The sequence below is a fragment of the Protopterus annectens genome, chromosome 12.part0 (assembly GCF_019279795.1).
Source record: "Protopterus annectens isolate FY-2018-M chromosome 12.part0, PAN1.0, whole genome shotgun sequence".
Classification (NCBI taxonomy): domain Eukaryota; kingdom Metazoa; phylum Chordata; order Ceratodontiformes; family Protopteridae; genus Protopterus; species Protopterus annectens.
Window position 1 is genome coordinate 145,064,301 of NC_056746.1, and position 19,900 is coordinate 145,084,200.

At 43.9% G+C, this 19,900-nt stretch overlaps 1 protein-coding gene across 1 annotated transcript in view; it reads left to right on the plus strand.

Moving 5' to 3' along the window:
* The window catches only part of MARF1 (meiosis regulator and mRNA stability factor 1), a 2,255,654-nt gene that overhangs the window by 1,032,197 nt on the left and 1,203,557 nt on the right, over nt 1-19,900 (plus strand). The window contains exon 10 of the mRNA XM_044088896.1: nt 10,716-10,894. Within this exon, the coding sequence (XP_043944831.1) occupies nt 10,716-10,894 (179 nt within the window). The remainder of the gene's footprint in view (nt 1-10,715; nt 10,895-19,900) is intronic.

Below are 19,900 nucleotides of genomic sequence, written 5' to 3' on the forward strand. Positions count from 1 at the left end.
ATTTCCTGCCTGCAGCAGGAGTTTCGATGGTGGGCATTGGCCTGTCACCACAACAAGGGACAACCTTTCACTTTACCACAGCCAGGCAGACACTAACAACAGATGCTTCGGATTATGCCTGGGGGGGCACACATGGCAGGAAAATGTATTCAGGGCACGTGGCCCGTGGAACAAATGCATCTTCATATCAATCAAAAAGAGATGCTAGCTGTACAGAATGCCCTGACAGCCTTCAAGAATCTACTACATCCAGGACAACTACTGCTAAAGATGGACAATACTACAGTTGTGGTACATGAACAAGCAAGGGGGCACACATTCCTACCCCCTCTGCAGGCAAGCCATGACTTTGTGGAACACAGCACTGACCTACCAAGTACATCTGCAGGCACAATTCCTGCCAGGAAAGAAAAATACTCTGGCAGACGAACTAAGGAGAAACCTCATGGACCCTCACGAGTGGATACTAGATCCACAGGTCTTCAGCATGACAACAAGGAAATGGGGATGCCCAGACATAGATCTTTTTGCCTCCCCTCACAACTGCCAACTACAGAGATTCTGCACAAGGACTTATCACCCACAAGCATGGAAAGTGGACGCTCTATCATTCAGCTGGAAAACCGTAATAGTTTATGCCTTTCCACCACTGTCTCTCCTTCCCAAGGTACTCCTAAAAGTCAGACAAGTGAAGCCAAAAATTATTCTGATTGCCCCAGACTGGCCACGCCAGCACTGGTACCCAATTCTAAAGAGCTTGTCTCAAGGCCCAGCCTGGACTTTACCTCAAATTCCTCATCTTCTGACTCAACAAAACAATCAGATCCTGCACAGCCAACTCAGAACCTTAAATCTGGCTGCATGGCAAATAATATACACACCTCTCTCTAAAGCTGTTATGGATGTCATTTTGGAAGCCAGGAGGCCCAGCACCAGGAAATCTTATGCAGAAAAATGGAAGAGATTCTGTGCTTGGAACCAGGCACAAGGACTTGAACCACTTGTTCCAAATATTCCTCAGATTTTACAATACCTAACTGAGATGCTTGACAAAGGCCTAGCCTTCTCATCAGTTAAGATCCATGCCTCTGCCATTTCAGCTCATTACAATACGAAACCTCCGATTTTCTCACATCCACTGCTAAGACAGTACCTCAGAGGGGCAAAAAACATAAGACCCCCACGGAGAGCGCCGATACCTACATGGGACCTCAACTTTGTCTTGGATAAACTCAGACTGCCTCCTTTTGAGCCAGCCAATACAGCTGACATAAAATTCTTATGGAAAACTGCTCTGCTCCTAGCAATAACTTCAGCAAGAAGAGTCTCAGAGTTACAGGCATTAATGGCAGTGGAACCTTTTATCATTTTTCATCCGGACAGGGTTTCTCTAAGGACAAACCCAACATTTATGCTAAAGGTAGTATCCGGTGTGGCTCTTAACCAAACCATTCATTTGCCAACATTTTATCCAAATCCCCAGAATAAAGGGGAGAGACTTCTGCACTCTTTGGACATACACAGGCAGCTACGCTTCTACTTGGACAAAACAAAAGCTTTCAGAAAAACTGAGCAACTGTTTGTAGCATATGCTGCAGGATCACAAGGAAAGGCTATCTGAAAGCAGATTATTTCAAAAAGGATAGGACACTGCATTCGTTTCTGCTATGCACAGCATGGCAAGTCAATGTCTAAGAAGATTAGGCCACATTCTACCAGGGCAGCAGCCACTTCAGCAGCCTTTCTCAGAGGAGTACCAACCAAGGAAATTTTGGAGGCTGCAACTTGGAGTTCAGTGCACACTTTTACCAAGCATTATCACTTACCTCTTTACTCTAAATCCAGAGCAGGCTTTGCCACTGCAGTGCTGCAGGGCCTCATAACCACTCCTAATCCTGTTTAGACCCAGCCGCCCTACCTCAGCTTTGGGATTCAACCCAAGTGTAATGACTGCAACAGTGAAACATGATTAACATAGTACAGTTGTGTACCTACCATAAATGTAGATGTTGGAGTGTATTCACTGTTGCAGTCCAGGTTACCCATCCTCCACCCCCCCTTTCTTTGCTGGGACTTGTCTATACTTCTCTATCCTATACAACCTATGTGGTGTATTTGCTTGTAGATGAAGGTATTGTTTTTATTTTACTGTATGTTTTTATAAACATTATGTATTGCCTACCTTCTTGGGGGCACCTGACATCTGGGGCAAGAACAACTGAAGAAAATGGCATCGGCTGCAACTTATAAACCCTTGGCGCACTGACGTCAGGGAAGAGGCGACAGCAACCGACGCCGGACCAGGACTTTGGAATTCAGGCCGACTGTGGGTAGCCTGCCAGCAGGATAAGTGTAATGACTGCAACAGTGAATACACTCTAACATCTACATATATGGTAGGTACACAACTGTACTTTATGGCAGCTTGAGAGTTTAAGAATCAGTTTTATTTAGGTTGACAAGTAAAGGGGAAGCATAAAAGATGGTAAAGAGTAGATGGGAGCGGGCAATGGCAGTCCTAGCAGGTGGGGTTAGGAATGGCTTTATCCTATATAGTGAGCCCAGTTTTCTATTAATGGTTTTGATAATTTTGTTATTGTGCACATCAAACTTAAGATTGTCTGCAGTAACTCCTAGGAGTTTTGTATGGGCATCTGGCGAGATTATGGTACCATTATTATATTTAAAGGAAAGAGATATCGCCGGGGATCTTTCGGTGGGGGAGAAAAGAAGTTTTGTTTTGTTACGATTTAGAATCAGACAGTGAGCGGCAAGCCAATTCTCATCTGTGTTAAAAGTACTCTGAGTAATTGTTTGCAGCTCTGTTTGTGAGGTGCCAGTGCAGATCAACGTCGAGTCATCTGGGTATTGAATGCATTTAGCTTTAGGGATAACAGTGTGGAGGTCAATAATAAAAATAGAAAACAGAATTGGTCCCAAAATAGACCCATGGGGGACACCTAGGGTGTTGGGTAGGAGGTTTGATAGTTCTGCCATAAGACGGATTGTTTGTTGTGCAGATAGGATTAAAACCACTGGAGGGAGTGATTGCTTAGAGACATTGTTGCCAGGGTGTTGATGAGAAGATGTTGGTTAACCATATCAAAAGCCTTGGACAGGTCCAAAAAAAAGGGTTGAGGATAGCTGCTTGTTCCTGTTACAGTTTATTGTATTACAGAAGGTGAGGAGGGCTGTGGTAGTACTATGATATGGCCTGAGTAAGTTGTTTTGGGTTAGAAAGTACAGAAGTTGTTTAAGAACTCATTTTTTCCATAATTTTTGCCAGAGGTGACAAGATGGCTATGGGTCTATAATTAGATAATTCAGTAGAATTACCACCTTTATGGAGGAGTATGACATGCGATATTTTCCAGATAGAATGGACTGAGTCTTCTGATATGAAATGGGGGTACGCTATGGTGTCAGCAACTTTTTGCAAATATTCAACGGGGAGAATGTCAGCAGCTAGGGTAGTAGGTTTTAATTTTTTGAGTAGTGATCGAATGAAAGACATGGAGACTGGTTGGAAGCTGAAGAGGGGGGCTGAGTGCTAGGACTGTTGCCCAGTGGGTTAGAGGAGTTCAGGGGTAATTGGCTAGCAAGCGCTTGGATAGTTTCAGTAAATAAACTATTAAAGGTGTTGGCAACATCCTCTGGTAGTTTATCAGTAGAGGTTGAGGGAGGTGGAGTGGTGGTATGACCTGGGTGCAGTAATTTATTTACCCCTGCCCAGAATTTTCAAGGGTTATTTTGGTTTCCTTGTTGGAGATGGAAGTAGTAGTTTTTTTTATCTGATGGAATGGAGCGTTTTCTCTCATTTCTTAGTTGTCTACATTTAGTTTGATCTAGAGGGTCTTTTGTAGCATGCCATGTTGCCCATGACTTGTTTCTGACTATAATTTTTGAATGTTCATGTTTCACTGTTGCAGTCATTACATTTGGGTAATCTGCTGGCAGGTTGCCCTCAGTCGGCCTGATTAACAAAGTCTTGGGTCCTGCGTCGGATGCTGTCCCTTTTTCCATGACGTCAGGTGTATAAAACATGCAGCCGACATCATTACATCAGTCTTTCTTGCCGTGCCCAAAGCAGAAGCTGTTCGCAAGTGCCGGTCGGCCGACTCCTGAAATTTTTGTTTTCGAGTTTCAGAACCGAAGTCTTAAACTTAAAGCTAAGTACCCCATTGGGGAGACTTTTTCTTGCTGCTTACCGATGTCAGTAAAAGTTAATAATTGCATTACATGTGGAAAGCAAATACCTCATAAAGATTTTCATTCGTAGTGTATTCCTTGCTTGGGCCCTGACCACGATGTACCTTGCTGTCGGTTTTGTGCTTAATTTAATCGGTGCATTGTCCGTCGTCAGTATATTTTTGCCTCTAATTATTTCGGTTCTCAGTTTAATTGTCCAGAAATGTTGGTTAGCCTTCCGACTAGCGGAATTCCGAAAAAACACAAAGATAAAGACATAGACCGCCGATGTCCAAAACTGCCGACAACGCTTCTCCTAAGCCAGTTGCCAGTTCGCTGGTACTCAGTGAGGCAATTTCACAGCCCCTGATGCTCGCTACTTCTGATTTGCAGGCCTCTACTGAGACCCATTCAGAGTCCGGTATGCCGCGAGATGCTTCACCTATGGAACCTGTGGATGTCTCTACCTTGGATGGGTCCGGAGCCGCTGTGCAGGCACCGGCTTCTGAGGGTGTATTCCGGCCTACAGACTTGCATATTAAATCGATACTGCCTTTATTGCTAAGGCCTAAATCTCTGTATATGTCTAAAAAACGATGCCCAGGCCACATGTTCAGGCCCCTATGCGTAAAAAACAAATGATCAAAATGGCTGAAGATCTAATTTCTTTAATCAGTTGTAGTCAAACCCCCCCCCCCTCTAAGAGGCCTAGGGCTGAACTTGATTATGAATCTTCTGATCAGAATTCTGTTTCTTCTGACTCTTCTAATGACCTGGATTTGTCCATGCCTACTTATGTGGATTCCGATGCAGAGGACTCCATTCCCTCTGCTTCCCCCCCTGAGGACTTTTCTTTTGGGGAAACTTTACATGCTTTGAGGGAGCATTTCCACTGGGAAAGCCAGGAATTTTCTGATTCAAAAAAGAGACTTGGGGATTTCCTTCTCCTACCTCAGCATAGGCCATTAGCTATTCCTCCTGTACTAGACATTGTTGATGATGCTTTTTCGGAATCTAGTTTGGCCCCTGATTCCCTGCCTCCTGCTCCTAGTAAGCCTGACAGATACTATAGAGTTCCTGAGTCCCACAAGTTCCTTTTTAAAAATCCTACTTCAGATCCAGAGACTATTTCACAGGGACCTAAGGGCATTAAGGCTTCTACTGCTAAAAATCCTATCCCTTCTGATAGAAACTCCAGGTCGCTGGATAGATGGGGTAAGAAGCTTTGTACTTCTGCGACCTTGGCAACCAGAGCATTAAACTGCCAATTTCACATGTTAAAATATCAACAGCATATTATTGGACTGCTTAAACAGAAAATGATGTTGATTCCTGACTGTGTGGAAAATAAAGATTTACAGGATTTAATGCATTCTGCTGAACAAGTTGGAAAACATACTTTGCAGTGTGGTTTTGATTCTTTACAGGCCTCCTGCAGGGCTGCTGTTACTGGGTCTCTGCTTAGAAGGCATGCTTGGCTTAAGGAGCAATCTTTGCCTGATCATGTTAAAGCTAAATTGTTGGATGCTCCTTTAAATCAAGACCGCCTGTTTGGCAGTAAGGCTGAAGAAGTTCTAAAAAAAGATGGAAGATAAAGCTAAATCTATGCAAACTGTTAAGATTTCTTACAAGTGCAACCTCCACGATTTAGTAGGCACTGGCCTACTAAGAATTGGTCCTTTCCAGCCCCTTCCAGATCCTCTCAAGCCAAACCCCGACACAGCAAAAACCCCAGGTTTCAGTGGCCTCCACTTCCAAATCTGGAAATAACAAGACACCCCCCTACAGTAAACAGTCTCAATGACTGCCTTTTAAAATTACCAAGCACTTCTCTTTCAACCGCCCCTTTGGAGGGAAAGATTGCTCTTCATGCAAAGAACTGGGAACTCATAACCCAGGACAAATGGGTTTTAAATAGTGTCCCAGGGATACAGATTTCATTTCCACACATTGCCAACACCAAACGGATAGCGAGACCTGCCCCTGAATCAGTGGGCAGAGGCTCAAAAACAAGTAGTTTCTCTTAAGCATGGGGGCTATTCAACTGGTGCCAGAAGAGGAAAAGGGACAAATCATGATGTCCAGTTTTGGACATGTCTACTCTAAACACCTTCCTGGAGATTCAAAAAATTAAAGATGCTGAGTCTTCACCAGTTATTTCCTATGCTAAGCAAAGACGCCTGGTTGACAACGCTAGATTTAAAAGAAGCGTACCTGCACATCCCAGTCGGGGAATCTTGCAGAAGATACCTACGTTTCAAGGCAGGCTACGTGCATTCAGTTCTCTGCGTTGCCCTTTGACTTGTGTACTGCGCCCAGGGTATTCACAAAGTGCCTGGCTCCAATTATTGCATTTTGTAGGCAAAGAAATATTCAGATATGTCCATACCTGGACGATTGTCTAATTCAGGCAGAAAACCAGGGCATACTTTTAAATCATCTGACAGTTGTAAAAAGGGTTCTAACTTGTCTGAGGTACACCATAAACAAAAAGAAATCACAACTGCTACCCTGTCAACAGATTACATTCCTGGGTGCAAACTTGAATACAATTGCCCAGATGGCTTTCCTCACACCAGTGAAGCAAATTCCTTTGGTAACTTACTTCAAACAAGTGGCCACAAAAACCCTGCTATCTGCAAGACAAATACTGCAAGCCTTGGGGTTTATGGCCTCCTACATTCTTCTTATTCCATATGCAAGACTGCATATGAGGAAACTACAGTGGTACTTAAAAAGTCTATGGAGTCAACATTGTCACAGCCTGGAAACAATGATTCCTATCATACCTTGCCTACGCCTGGAGTTCCTATGGTGGGCAGAGACCTGCCATCAAAACAAGGGACTGCCATTCACACTACCCCCTGCCGCCCAAACCCACACTACAGCTGCATCAGACTATGCATGGGGGGCTCACCTGACAGGGAAGTGCATGCAGGGCAAATGGAATTCATATCAAATGCACCTACATATCAATCAAAAATAAATTTTAGCTGTACAAAACGCTCTGACAGCCTTCAAGGACTACATTCTTCCAGGACAACTAATGGTAAAGACGGACAAAACCATGTGGTACATAAACAAGCAGGGGAGTACACATTCCTACTCCCTCTGCAGACTAGCCATGGCATTGTGGAACACAGCCCTGAGCTACCAAGTACATCTACAAGCTCAATTCCTGCCAGGAAAATTGAATACACTGGCCGATGGACTAAGCAGAAGCCTCATGGACCCACAGGAGTTGCAGCTGGAACCACGGATTTTCAACATGTTGACAAACAAATGGGGGAGCCCAGACCTAGATCTATTTGCCTCCCCTCAGAACTACCATTTGGACAAGTTTTGCACAAGGACTCCCCACAAACAAGCCTGGAAAGTGGATGCTCTTTCCTTCTGCTGGAAAAACCTGTCAGTGTACGCCTTTCCCCCTCTGCCTCTGCTCTCCAAAGTTCTGCTAAAAGTCAAACAGGACAAACCAAGGATGATTTTGATTGCTCCAGACTGGATGCGCCAACACTGGTACCCGCTCCTGCGCAGTGTGTCGCAAATATCTCCATGGCACTTGCCACAGACCCCTTTCCTGCTGTCTCAGCAGGAGAACCAAATTCTGAACCCTCAGCTTCCAACATTGAACCTTGCAGCCTGGCTAATCACTTAAATTCACACTTATCATCCCTCAGCAAACCTGTGATGTATGTCATCTTGGAGGTGAGAAGACCTAGTACTAGAAAATCTTATGCTGACAAATGGAAAAGATTCTGTGCCTGGAACCAGTCTTTAGGGATGAGCACAGCATCACTCAATTTACCTCAGATTTTGCAATACTTAACTGAGATGCTTCACAAGGGCCTGTCTTTTTCCTCTAAAATCCACGCCTCCGCTATTTCAGCTCACTATAACACAGAACCACCCCTCTTCTCTCATCCTCTGCTCAAGCAGTATCTCAGAGGGGCAAAAAACTTGAGAACACCCAGGAGAGCACCTACCACTGCCTGGGACCTTACCTTTGTTTTGGAGAAGCTCACTCTACCTCCTTTCGAGCAAGCTGCTACTGTAGACTTAAAATTTCTTTCTTGGAAAACAGCATTCCTTTTAGCAATCACTTCACCTAGAAGGATATCTGAATTACAGGCCCTTATGGCAGTGGAGCCTTTCATCATCTTTCATGCGGACAGGGTATCTCTCAGGGCCAATCCATTCTTCATGCCCAAGGTGGTTTCCAGTGTGGCTCTTAATCAGTCTACTTGGACAGGGCTAAATCTCGAAGAAAATCTGAACAATTGCTGGTAGCATTTGCTGCAGGGGCAGAGGGGAAGGCTGTTTCAGAACAAACCATTTCTAAGTGGGTAAGCCATTGCATTCATTTTTGCTATAAGCACTATGGAAAACCTATCCCCCAGGGGATCAGATCTCTCACTCTACCAGGGCTGCATCTACTTCTGCAGCCTTTCTCAGAGGTGTCCCTACCAGCGATATCCTAGAAGCTGCTACCTGGAGTTCTGTACATACTTTCACCAAGCATTATCATTTACCAATTTTCTCTAAATCCAGAGCTGGCCTTGCCACTGCTGTCTTGCAGGGCCTTATAGCTGGCCCTAATGCTGTATAAACGCCTCCTCCCAACCATAGCTTTGGGAATCTACCCAAATGTAATGACTGCAACAGTGAAACACGAAGAACATAGTACAGTTGTGTACACTTATCATAAATGTAGATGTTCGAGTGTATTCACTGTTGCAGTCCTGGTTACCCTCCCTCCGGCCCCCTAGATTTTTTGACTATATCTCTACTTTCCTTTACTATGCTTAAAAGCCTTTTTGGTGTATTTGCTTTTGGTTGGAGGTATACTTTTGTGTTTTTGTGTTTATTTGCTCCCCATTAGGGGGGCACCTGACATATGGGGCAAGAAAAACTGATGTAATGATGGCTGCATGTTTTAGACTCCGACATCCTGATGTCATGGAAGAAGGGACAGCATCTGACGCAGATCCCAAGACTTGCCAACTGTGGACAACCTGCCAGCGGATTACCCAAATGTAATGACTGCAACAGTGAATACACTCTTAACATTTACATTATGGTAAGTGTACACAACTGCACTTTTGGTTTCTTTAGAGAGCCACTGGGCAATGTTTGTTTTTACCCTAGTGGAACGAGTGGGAGCATGAGAATAGAGGATGGTAAGAAATTTATTGTTAAAGTAGTTGACAGCTTTGTCTAGGGGCAAGTGTTTTAGAGAAGACCAGTTGCATGTCTTAAGTTCATCCTGTAACTTACTAGGATTGAAGCTTTTACTATTTCTTATTCTATACATGGGCTGATGGGAGTTATAAGATTTCTGCTTGCAGGTAAAGGTGAGAAAGTGATGACTGAGGTCATCGGGAATGGCCCTCCGATGTATACATTTGGGGGTGGGAATTGATTAGTATCCAGTCCTAGTATACTGTCTTTTTGGTTTACTTTCCCTATCCTTGTGGGGGTGGATGTGACCTGTGTGAATCCATACAGGTGTACATGGGTGGTAGGAGATTGAGAGGAGCAGGTATTCCAGTCTATGTTTAAATCTCCAAGTACTATGGTTTCTTGTGGATAGTTACTAGCTAACCATTGGAGGATGTCTTCTGTGGTATTAGTATTATTCCCTGGGGGAATGTACACGCAGACTATATTCATACATTTGTTTTTGTTAATTTGGAACTTGGTAGCAATTTCTGCTTTATTGACCTGGGGTGGTTGAATATGGTCTGAAGTAACGTTTAGTGTAGATTTGAAGAGTAGAGCTACCCCCCCCCCCCCTTCCTAGTAGAGCGATCGAGTCTAAGTATATTATACCCAGGTGGTAAAGTTTAATTAGTTGAAGTTGATGGTTTTAGCCAGGTTTCAGTTAGGCATAGAATATCAGGGGAATGGACTTATAGGAGGGCGTGTAAATTATGTACTTTATTTATGCTCCTAATATTTAGTTGGCAAACCAGGAGGGAGTTGGAGGACTTATTATCGTAATGGTTAATTTCTTAACACAACTATTCATTTCTTGTATGTAATTATGGATGAACACTTGTATGCTTGCCCCTTTTCCGAAGTTTCGATCTTTGCTATTGAGAGTTTTTGTATTCTGGTGACATTTTGAGTTCACGGATGCCAAATGCCTTTTTCTCACATTGAGTTAAGCACTATAGTTAAAACAGCTTGCTGAGGACTGCATTAATATGCAGCTGGTGGTGAAAGGAGTACAGATTTTTCAGATTTTTATGAGTTTTGGTAAACCTGAACGTAGTGCACTGTGTGCTGGTAAATTTAATCCCACAATGATGGTGCTGAACAGTGGCTGTACAAAACAGCTGATACTGATAAAAACATTGTTGCACCAAACTTTGTGTTGTGTACACAAGATTCCAGATGAAAAGGGTGTTATGCTGAATGGTGCCACTTAAACAGATTGTATTGAGTTATTGTAAGGCTGTACATTTAGTACATCAGATTTAATTTGCAAGTTTGAGATGACATTGTTTATTTTTCCTCACTAGGTAAAAAATGTGGACCTTAGTCCTCACACGGATTATCAGTTGAAGGCTGTAGTGCACATGGAAAATATTCAGGAAGCAGTTTGTGGTGTCAGTAGCCTTCACAGATACAAGATTGGCAGCAAAAGAATCCACGTATGTTTAGCATCTGCAGCCAATGACAAATCTTTAATTTCATTAAGGTAAAATAAAAGTAGTATTTAATGCTTTCCTAATTGCATCCTTTTTATTTATACTTGGGTAGCAGTAACAACAGAGAAATCATCAGTCTTTGTACTATGCCCATCTTTCTTGCATTTTGATTGCCCTTTTAGAATTCTGACCCTGATTCTTGGGAAGAAGTGTGGATGTGCATTTGACTGTTCAGTTTTTACTGGTTTCAGCACTTAATTTGGCAGTCTGTTTTACTACACAGCTAGCCTATATGTGAAAAATTTACTTATGGGTATCTCTCATCTCTTATTTTGAAATTTTAACATCTTACTTTGGAGGAAATCACTGTGCCAGTAAATAATGTTTACTCAGATATGCATAGCTGGGTGAGCCCTGTCCAGATTTTTAGTAGCTTTTTCACTGATTGTAGGCAGTAAAAGGTCTTGTTCCTATTAATAACTTTCGTTGGCAGATTATTTCACATAAGTAGTGTTGGTGTACACTGAAGTCACTTATTGACACTTCAGAATCATTCCTAGTCACCTGTTTGTCTGTATTTTCCAGTTCATGTATGGGGTTGTTCATCATAAAGCACTTTTATTCATAGAAACAGAATTCAGTCAAATCAACATCACTTGTGATGAACTTCATTAGGTCACTGTTGCAGTGTTCATTACTCGTTCATTAGTTCACTGCTGCAGTAGCATATAGCTTATATGGGGTATATTCTGCCAAGTATCGGATGAGTGGCCAATATGTAGAAGCTTTTGGGCACCTTCCACATGTACTGTATATCGAAGAAAACTGGAGGGCATGCTGGTATAAAAAATGTACGGGTGCCAAAATTCAGAACTTCCTTTTCTTTGAAGATTTCTGACTCTTTGGTGCTGCTTCAGTGTTAGGGTGGTCTTCCTTTTTGAACTTTTCTGCAGATTAGTAACCTTGTGGGGACTTTCTTAGATTTCTGTGTAAACTTTATATGAAAATATTTTTATGTTTATGAGAAAAGGGGAAGGGTTTGTGTGGAAAACAGATTCATTATAAAGATTTACATAGTGTGCTTGTTTTGTCTAGGGGAGTCACACTACACTTGCTCTTGTAATATGCTTGTCGTTTACTCCCGAGACCATAAGAAGTCTGCTTAGCAGCATTAATATATTTCTTGAGCCATCTGCTTAAGGCCCTTACTCTGACGTCATAAATATCTACCAGCAACTTTTTCTCATACAAATAAAACCTTTGCTGATTTACATTGTTCTGAGATAAAATCTTTACTCTGTGTGATTTCTTCTGTCTCTAGATTAACAAAGCATTTCTTAATGCATCAAGTTGTGTAATGTAAACACCTTATCTTGAACTGTTGCAACAAGTTCAGTGATGCACAGATGCACATTGCATTGATCTCCAAATCTTCTTGAGGATGTAAAGGCCCAGGTACTTAATGCTTTATTGGGAAAAGTGTTTTCTGGTACCTTTTCAGCTGATTTTTTTTTTTTTTAAAGATTTTATGAAATGGTGAAACTTAACATAAGTATCAAACAGATTTTCCACATCCCCATCTCATAGTACAGGAGGCGCTACCCATCCAATCAAGGAAATACAAAGGAAAAAAGGAGGTGGAGCTTGAGCACAATCCCAGACCAAGAAAAGTGCATGACTGTTCTTTTCTTCCTTCCCAGCCTCGTCATTCTTTCAATCTAGCGCCATTCTTTGTTTGGAAACTAATCACAGCATAATCACCGGTACTAGCAAGAGTCCAAAATGAATACAAATGTCTCTGCCATTCTTTGTTTGAAAATAAATCACAGCATAATCACCGGTACTAGCAAGAGTCCAAAATGAATACAAATGTCTCTGCCATTCTTTGTTTGGAAACGAATCACAGCATAATCACCGGTACTAGCAAGAGTCCAAAATGAATACAAATGTCTCTGCCATTCTTTGTTTGGAAACAAATCACAGCATAATCACCGGTACTAGCAAGAGTCCAAAATGAATACAAATGTCTTTGCCATTCTTTGTTTGGAAACAAATCACAGCATAATCACCGGTACTAGCAAGAGTCCAAAATGAATACAAATGTCTCTGCCATTCTTTGTTTGGAAACAAATCACAACATAATCACTGGTACTAGAAAGAGTCCAAAATGAATACAAATGGCTCTGTAATGGTGTTCCACCAAACTGTTGCCTTCTTTCAGCCCCAAAAAATCAGATTCCTTTGTTCCTCCAATTGGATCTTGTACGCTCTCACAAGCCTTCATGGAACTGGTTCCAAAATCTCAACAAGGCAAAGGAATTTTATACAGGGCTAGTCCTAGTATAAAAAAAAAAGCTGTCCTGGACCTTTCCTTTTTCTCAGTATTTTTATAAAACTTTCAGAATGCTCAGCATTAAGACTTTTTCATACCTTATCTTGTGATCACATACCCATTAATAGAGACTTCCTATACTTTAATGCTTTCTGTTTTTGATTCACATTTTCAGTTCTCTTCACTCTTTGGACTTTACAGAGCTGAAAGGGTGGTTCACAATATGTCTAGCTCCAGAAATTGCTTTTTGCAGACTACGGGTAATTCACATCTTTCCCTTCTTGGACAATTGCCTTATTTTTGGAGACTCTCTTCAGAACTGTCAAGAATCCTTGCTTTTTGCCTGACATCGTTTTAAAAACCTAGGTATCAGACGTTATCCATGTTCACTCTTGGGTCATAGGATCCGACATCAGATCTGAGCTGGTAACTTCTCAGACAGATGGTCCATACCTGTCAACCTCTTAGAGCAAAATTTCTGGACAAAACCTAAAATGATGGAGGGACAAATAGGGACAGATTTTAAATATGGCGGTGCAGTGGTGCGGCGGTTAACATTGTCACCTCACAGCAAGAGGTTTTGCAGTTTGATTCTTGGCTGTGGTGCTTTCTGTGTGGAGTTTGCATCTTCTCCCTGCTTTCATGTGGGTTTCCTCCCACAATCCAAAGACATGCATCTGGAGCATTTTTCCCCGGGCCTCTGCTGAAAATAGGCTCTGTCCTAGTCTGACTTTCCCGGTCAACAAATGTTAAAGAAAAATAAAATATTGCTCTTACAAACTTAGAAAGTTGATAGAATAATAGGTTTTGCATTAGCATGAATTTTCTGAAGGATGTAGAGTCTTTAAGTTTGTCATCATTTAATGACTTCAATCCTCAGCTATTTGCCAGAAAAGTACAGATTTTAGGAGGAATGCAACAAAATATGTGGTAAAAATCTGGACATTCTGCGAAAAACTGTACATTTGAGAGGTATGGACAGATCGTAGGCTCAAGCTCCTCCCACTCCCATAATCCCTTGCTGCCCTGTAACCCCACAGATCTTGTTTGCCATTCCCCAGTTTCAGACATGATTTTTGGAATCCAGTGTCTTCACAAGGATATGTGCTTGTTTTTGCTACTGTTTTTCTTATTTTCTCATATTTGCTTATGTTTCCTTAATTGCTTGCTGTATTATTCTTTACCTTAGCTGTTCCCTCCCTTCCTGTTATTAGTTCATTTAAGCATTTGGTGCCAAAAAGTGTTCCTCCTTTTTTATTATCCTGCAGTAGTTTGTAGAGTTTTTTCGTAGTAGTAGTCTGTTTCCTGCTAGGCTCCTTATCTTCCAAGACACCCAGGTTGTCGGATCCTAGCGTCTAGGATCCAACCCTAGCCTCTGCTCTGTCAGATCCGACTACCTCAGATCTACAGCTTCCGCTTCGAGGCCTTTGGATCCGCAGTCATGGGAATCTTCTCTCTGATCCAAGGTGTCTGGATCAAGGCCTTCGCATCCAATGGAGGCTGGACTTGCCACAGATCCGACCTCTTCGGATCCGAGACCTTCGGGCTCCAAGTGCTTGGATTTTTCCATTGTCTTCAGGCCCAAGGCGGTCTGATCTGGGACCCCTCTCGCATCCCACCATTGCGATTGAGGACTCTCCTTCGGGTTCTGGCATGGAGCAATTCTTTGAGGCTCCCAGGCACAGTAGCCAGTCGTACGACAGGCAAAGGAGATCCTCTGGGTCCAGATGTGTCCCCAGCCAGGTCCTCTACTTCTTGTAGGTCCTCCAGGAGTCTGCTCTTCAATGTGGACAGGATGATGAGGTCCTTCCTTAAAGCTCAGATTGAGTTGGGGCTTCTAGCATACCCAGCTCATCTGGCTTAGGGGCCCTTCCCCTGCTTTGGGCTTTTTTTTTCTCGCCCGACCCAGGTGGTTTTCTTCTCCAGAGCAGATGGGGTCCCGGATCTGAACAGTTGCCCTGGAGTCATTGGGGGGGGGGGGCTCTGGTTGCAGTCATCACACTTGGGTTATCTGCCTGCAGGTAGCCCTCAGTCAGCCCGAATACCAGATACTTAGTATTTCTGCGTCGGATGCTGTCACTCCAGGACTGACGTCAGGTCGTCAGGGGGTATAAAAACAGGCAGCTGACGCCATTACATCAGTCTTTCTTGCTGAGGAGCCCGAAGCAGAAGCAGTTTGCAAGTGCCGGTTTGCCGCTACCTGAATTTTCGTTTTCGAACTGAATAATCCTAAAGTCTTCTAAAGCTAAGTACCCCATTGGGGATCCTTTTTTCTTACTATAACCGATGTCAAAAAAAGTTAACAGTTGTCTTGCCTGTGGAAAGCTAATACCTCACAGATTTTCATTCTTATTGCGTCACCTGTTTAGGCCCAGACCACGACGTCCCTCGCTGTTGGTTTTGTGCCTTGTTTAACCCCCAAACCATTCGTGGTCGGGCTTCAATCTCCATATTCTGAAATGGCTTCGGTATGCCATCCGACTACCGATTTTCCAAAAAAAAGTAAGGATAAAGACCGAGACGGTATAGGTCCAACATTGCCAACGACGCTTCCGTTAAGCTAATCACCAGTCTGCTGGTACTCAATGAGGTGCCTTTGCAGCCCCTGATGCCCGCTTCAGTGGATTCGTAGGCCTCTGCTGAGACCCATTTGGAGTCCAGTATGCCGCGAGATGCTTCTTCGACTATGGAACCTGCGGATGTCTGTACCTTGGATGGGTCCGGAGCCGCTGTGCAGGCACCGGCTTCTGAGGGTGTATTCCGACCTACCGATCGTTGCTCAGGAGATCTCCTTGGTTCATCCTCCAGACAGGAGCCCAAGGCAGTGGACCACGTCAGCCACCTTCACTCTGCGTGTGCTGAACTATTTGGCACATGTAACCAGACTGCAGAGAGATCTGGTTAAGGAACTTTCTGCGTCTGCCCTGAGGTCCATGTCGGAGGAGAAGATTTTCTTCTCCTTACTGGCCACCATGACAGCTATCTCGAACACGTCCACGAGGTTACTTTTTCATGGTACTGAGGGTACCTTGAGAGCAGCTGGGAGGAGTGTTGCCATTAGGCAACACGCCTAGCTTTGACTTGGTGCTTTTTTGGAACCCTTAAGGCATTTTCATGAATACACCCTTTGACAGGTCCACCTTGTTTGGATCTACTGTTCATGATGCTCTTACCCAGACCGAGAAAAATGGAAAGACCTTGTCTGCTGATGAGATCCACTTCTCTAACCTGCAGTGGACCTAGTCTAGGAGCCATCTTGGGGGTGAGAAGTTGTGGTTTCGAAAGTCTCCAAGCTTTTCCCCGGAAGTTCAAGGTGAATCTCCCCTCTGAGGCTGAGGGGTGAAATGACAGACGCCATCCACATGGCATATGGGGTCTGAGGAACCAAGGGACGTGAGATTTGTTCTCGGACAGGCCCTTTCAGCAATCCTGAGAGATTTGCCTGACTGCTGTACTCTGGAGGCTTTCAGGGGTCATCTCTCTCTCTCTCTCTCTGCGCCCAACAGCCTCAGAGTCAGTCACAAATGATCGTTGAGTGCTTCAAATTATATCCAGAGGTTATTCCATCCCGTTTCTTCATCCCCCCACTCCAAAGAGAAACCTCTCTGATGTTCCAACTGGTCAGCAGGAGGTAGCATTCGTAGAGGTTGCCAGGCTGCTCGGAAAATGAAACATCCAGTCCATCCCCCAGACCAGTCAGGATCAGGCATTTATTCCAGATTCTTTTTGGTACCAAACAAAATGGGGGACTTCAGACACATACTGGATCTCACTGCCCTAAACCTGTTTGTTGCCAAAACGAAGTTTCGGATGGTCACCTTGCAGTCCATTCTGCCCTTTCTGCAGAACAGTGACTGAATGTGCTCCATAGACCTTCAGAACATGAACTATCACATAAAAATGAACACGAGGCTCCAGAAGGTTTCTTTGCATCTGGCTGGAAGCCATTCACTTCCAATTCAGGGTACTCCCCTTTGGACTCTCCACAGCCCCCCAGGTTTTTACCCAAGTGATGTTGGTAGTGGAGGCTCACTTGAGACTGCAGGGATTCCATGCATTTCTTTACCTGAACAATTGGCTACTCTCTGCTCCCACCAGGCCTTGGCTTCTTCAGGTATGGGTCTTTGGGCATTGTGGTCGATGGCGGACATTAACTCTACTGCCAACTGCAGTCCTACACATGAAGATCCTGCAGTACACTGATCCCTACTTAACCTTCCTCTTTAGTACCTGGTTTGGCTGCCTTAGGTTTGTTGGGAGTCTCTTCGGTGGTGGCTCCAGTCCCTGGACGTCCTTCTGGGCTTGCCATTTTTTGTTACATCCCTCCTCGGTCACTCTGACCACGGATGCTTCCCAGCTCAGGCAGGGGTGCCCATTGCATGGGACAGAGGGTGCAAGGCATGTGGTTCCCTTTGGAGACCAATCTGCATATTATTGTCATGGACATACCTCTCAACTGTCCCTGATTTTGACTCAAATTTTAACTCTGTCCCTCTTAATCCCTCCTAAAACTATTGACTTTTGGTGGAAAGGTGGGGAATTACACTTAATGAATAATGACAATAATTAAGAGTTATAAACTTTTTACTTCAGAAAAAGTGTATTAATTCATGTGCTCTGATTCTGTCTGTTTCAAGTTAATAGCACTAATATTTTAAAAATGTCCCTGACTGTCCCTGATTTTTTTCTTGACTTGTCCCTGATTCTGTCGAAATGTGTACCCAATTGGTTGAGAGGTCTGGTTATGGAGATGAGTGGTACTTCTGGTGTTGCAAGCCCTTCAAACTTTTCTTCCCACCAGGGCAGTTGCCATCCAGATGGACAACATGTCCATTGTTTGGTATATCAACAAACAGGTGTTGGCCAGATCTTATCCCCTATGCCGCAAAGTTGTGGGAGTGGGCGATCTCTTCCAACTGTTATCTGGTAGTAATGCACATTCTGGGAACGTCCAGCCGTTTAGCGGACATGTTCATCAGAATCATTCTGATGCCTTACAAGTGATCTCTGAATCCTTCGGTGGCGGATCTTTTCGCCTCTCCTTCCAACGCCAAGTGCATGAGTTCTCCCCCTGATCCCCCCTCTGGGTGAGTCACCCAGGGATGCTTTGGTTCACTCTTGGCCCTCCGGTCTACTTTAGGCTTACCCCTCTCTTCCTCTGATCCCCAAGATGTTCGTGTTTCACTGTTGAAGTCATTACATTTGGGTAATCCTGCTGGCAGGTTGCCCTCAGTCGGCCTGAATTCTAAAGTCTTGGGTCCTGCGTCGGCTGCTGCCGCCCCTTCCCTGACGTCAGGGGTATAAAAGAAGCAGCCAATGCTATTTTCTTCAGTCTTTCTTGCCGCGCGGTGCCCGAAGCAGTTCGCAAGTGCCGGTCTGCCGACTCCTGAGATTTTCGTGTTCGAATTTCAGATCCGAAGTCTTCATTAAAGCTAAGTACCCCATTGGGGAAACTTTTTTTTTTGCTCCAGACCGATGTCAGAAAAAATAAATAATTGTATTTCTTGTGGAAAGCAAATACCTCATAAAGACTTTCATTCTTACTGTATTCCTTGCCTTAGGCCCTGATCACAACATTTCTGGTTGTCAGTTTTGTGCCAGATTTTAACCAACGCACTATTAAGCGTCTGTATGATTTTGCTTTAAACTATTTTGGACGCCGGTGTAGTTATCCAGAAATGTTGTCCGATAGCCATCTGACTACCGGAGTTCACAAAAAACGCAAAGAAAAGGAGAGAAATAAACAATTGAGGCCCAAAACCGACGACGAAGCTTCTCTTAAGCCAGTTGCCGGTTCTCAGTGAGGCACTTTCGCAGCGGCTGACGCCCGCTACTTTAGAGTCGCAGGCCTCTACCGACTCCCATGTGGAGTTGGCCATGCCGCTGGAAACTCGAGGTATTGGAGCCTCGGATACTATTCCCTCAGATGTGTCCAGAGCCGCTGAGCAGACACTGGCTTCTGAGGGTGTATTCAGACCTAAACATCTCTACATTAAACTGACTTCAGCTTCAAAGGCTAAAGCACCTTCTAAAGCAAAGAAACAAACTCCAGAGCCACGTGGACAGGCCTCCATGCCCAAAAAACAGATTTTCAAAATGGCCGAAGACTTGATTACCATGATCAGGGATTCCCATCCCCCTCCTGATAAGAGGCCTAGGCAAGAGACTGACTATGAATCTTCAGACCAGGTTTCTATTTCTTCCAATTCCTCTTCTGATCAGGAATACTGTCTTCCCCCCATGAGGATTCTGATGCTGAAGAAGTCTACACCTTCAGCTTCTCCTTCAGAGGACTATTCTTTTGGGGAAACCTTACATACCATGAGGGAGCATTTCCACTGGGAGAGCCAAGATTTTTCAGAATCTAAAAAGAGGCTCAGATTTCCTTTTACTACCTCAACAGAGGCCTCTAGCCATTCCACCTGTTAGACATTGTAGATGATGTATTTTCGGAGTTTAGTCTTACCCCTGACTCCTTACCTCCAGTTCCTGTTAAGCCTGATAGATATTACAGGGTTCCTGACTCTCAAAAATTCCTTTTTAGAAACCCTGCTGCAGTCCAAGAGACTATTTCACAGGGTCCCAAAGGAGTTAAGGCTTCCACTGCAAAAAACCCTACCCCCTGTGACAGAAATTCTAGGGCACTGGATAGATGGGGAAAAAAGGTTTACACATCTGCTACCTTGGCTATTAGGACCTTAAACTGTCAGTTTCATATGCTCAA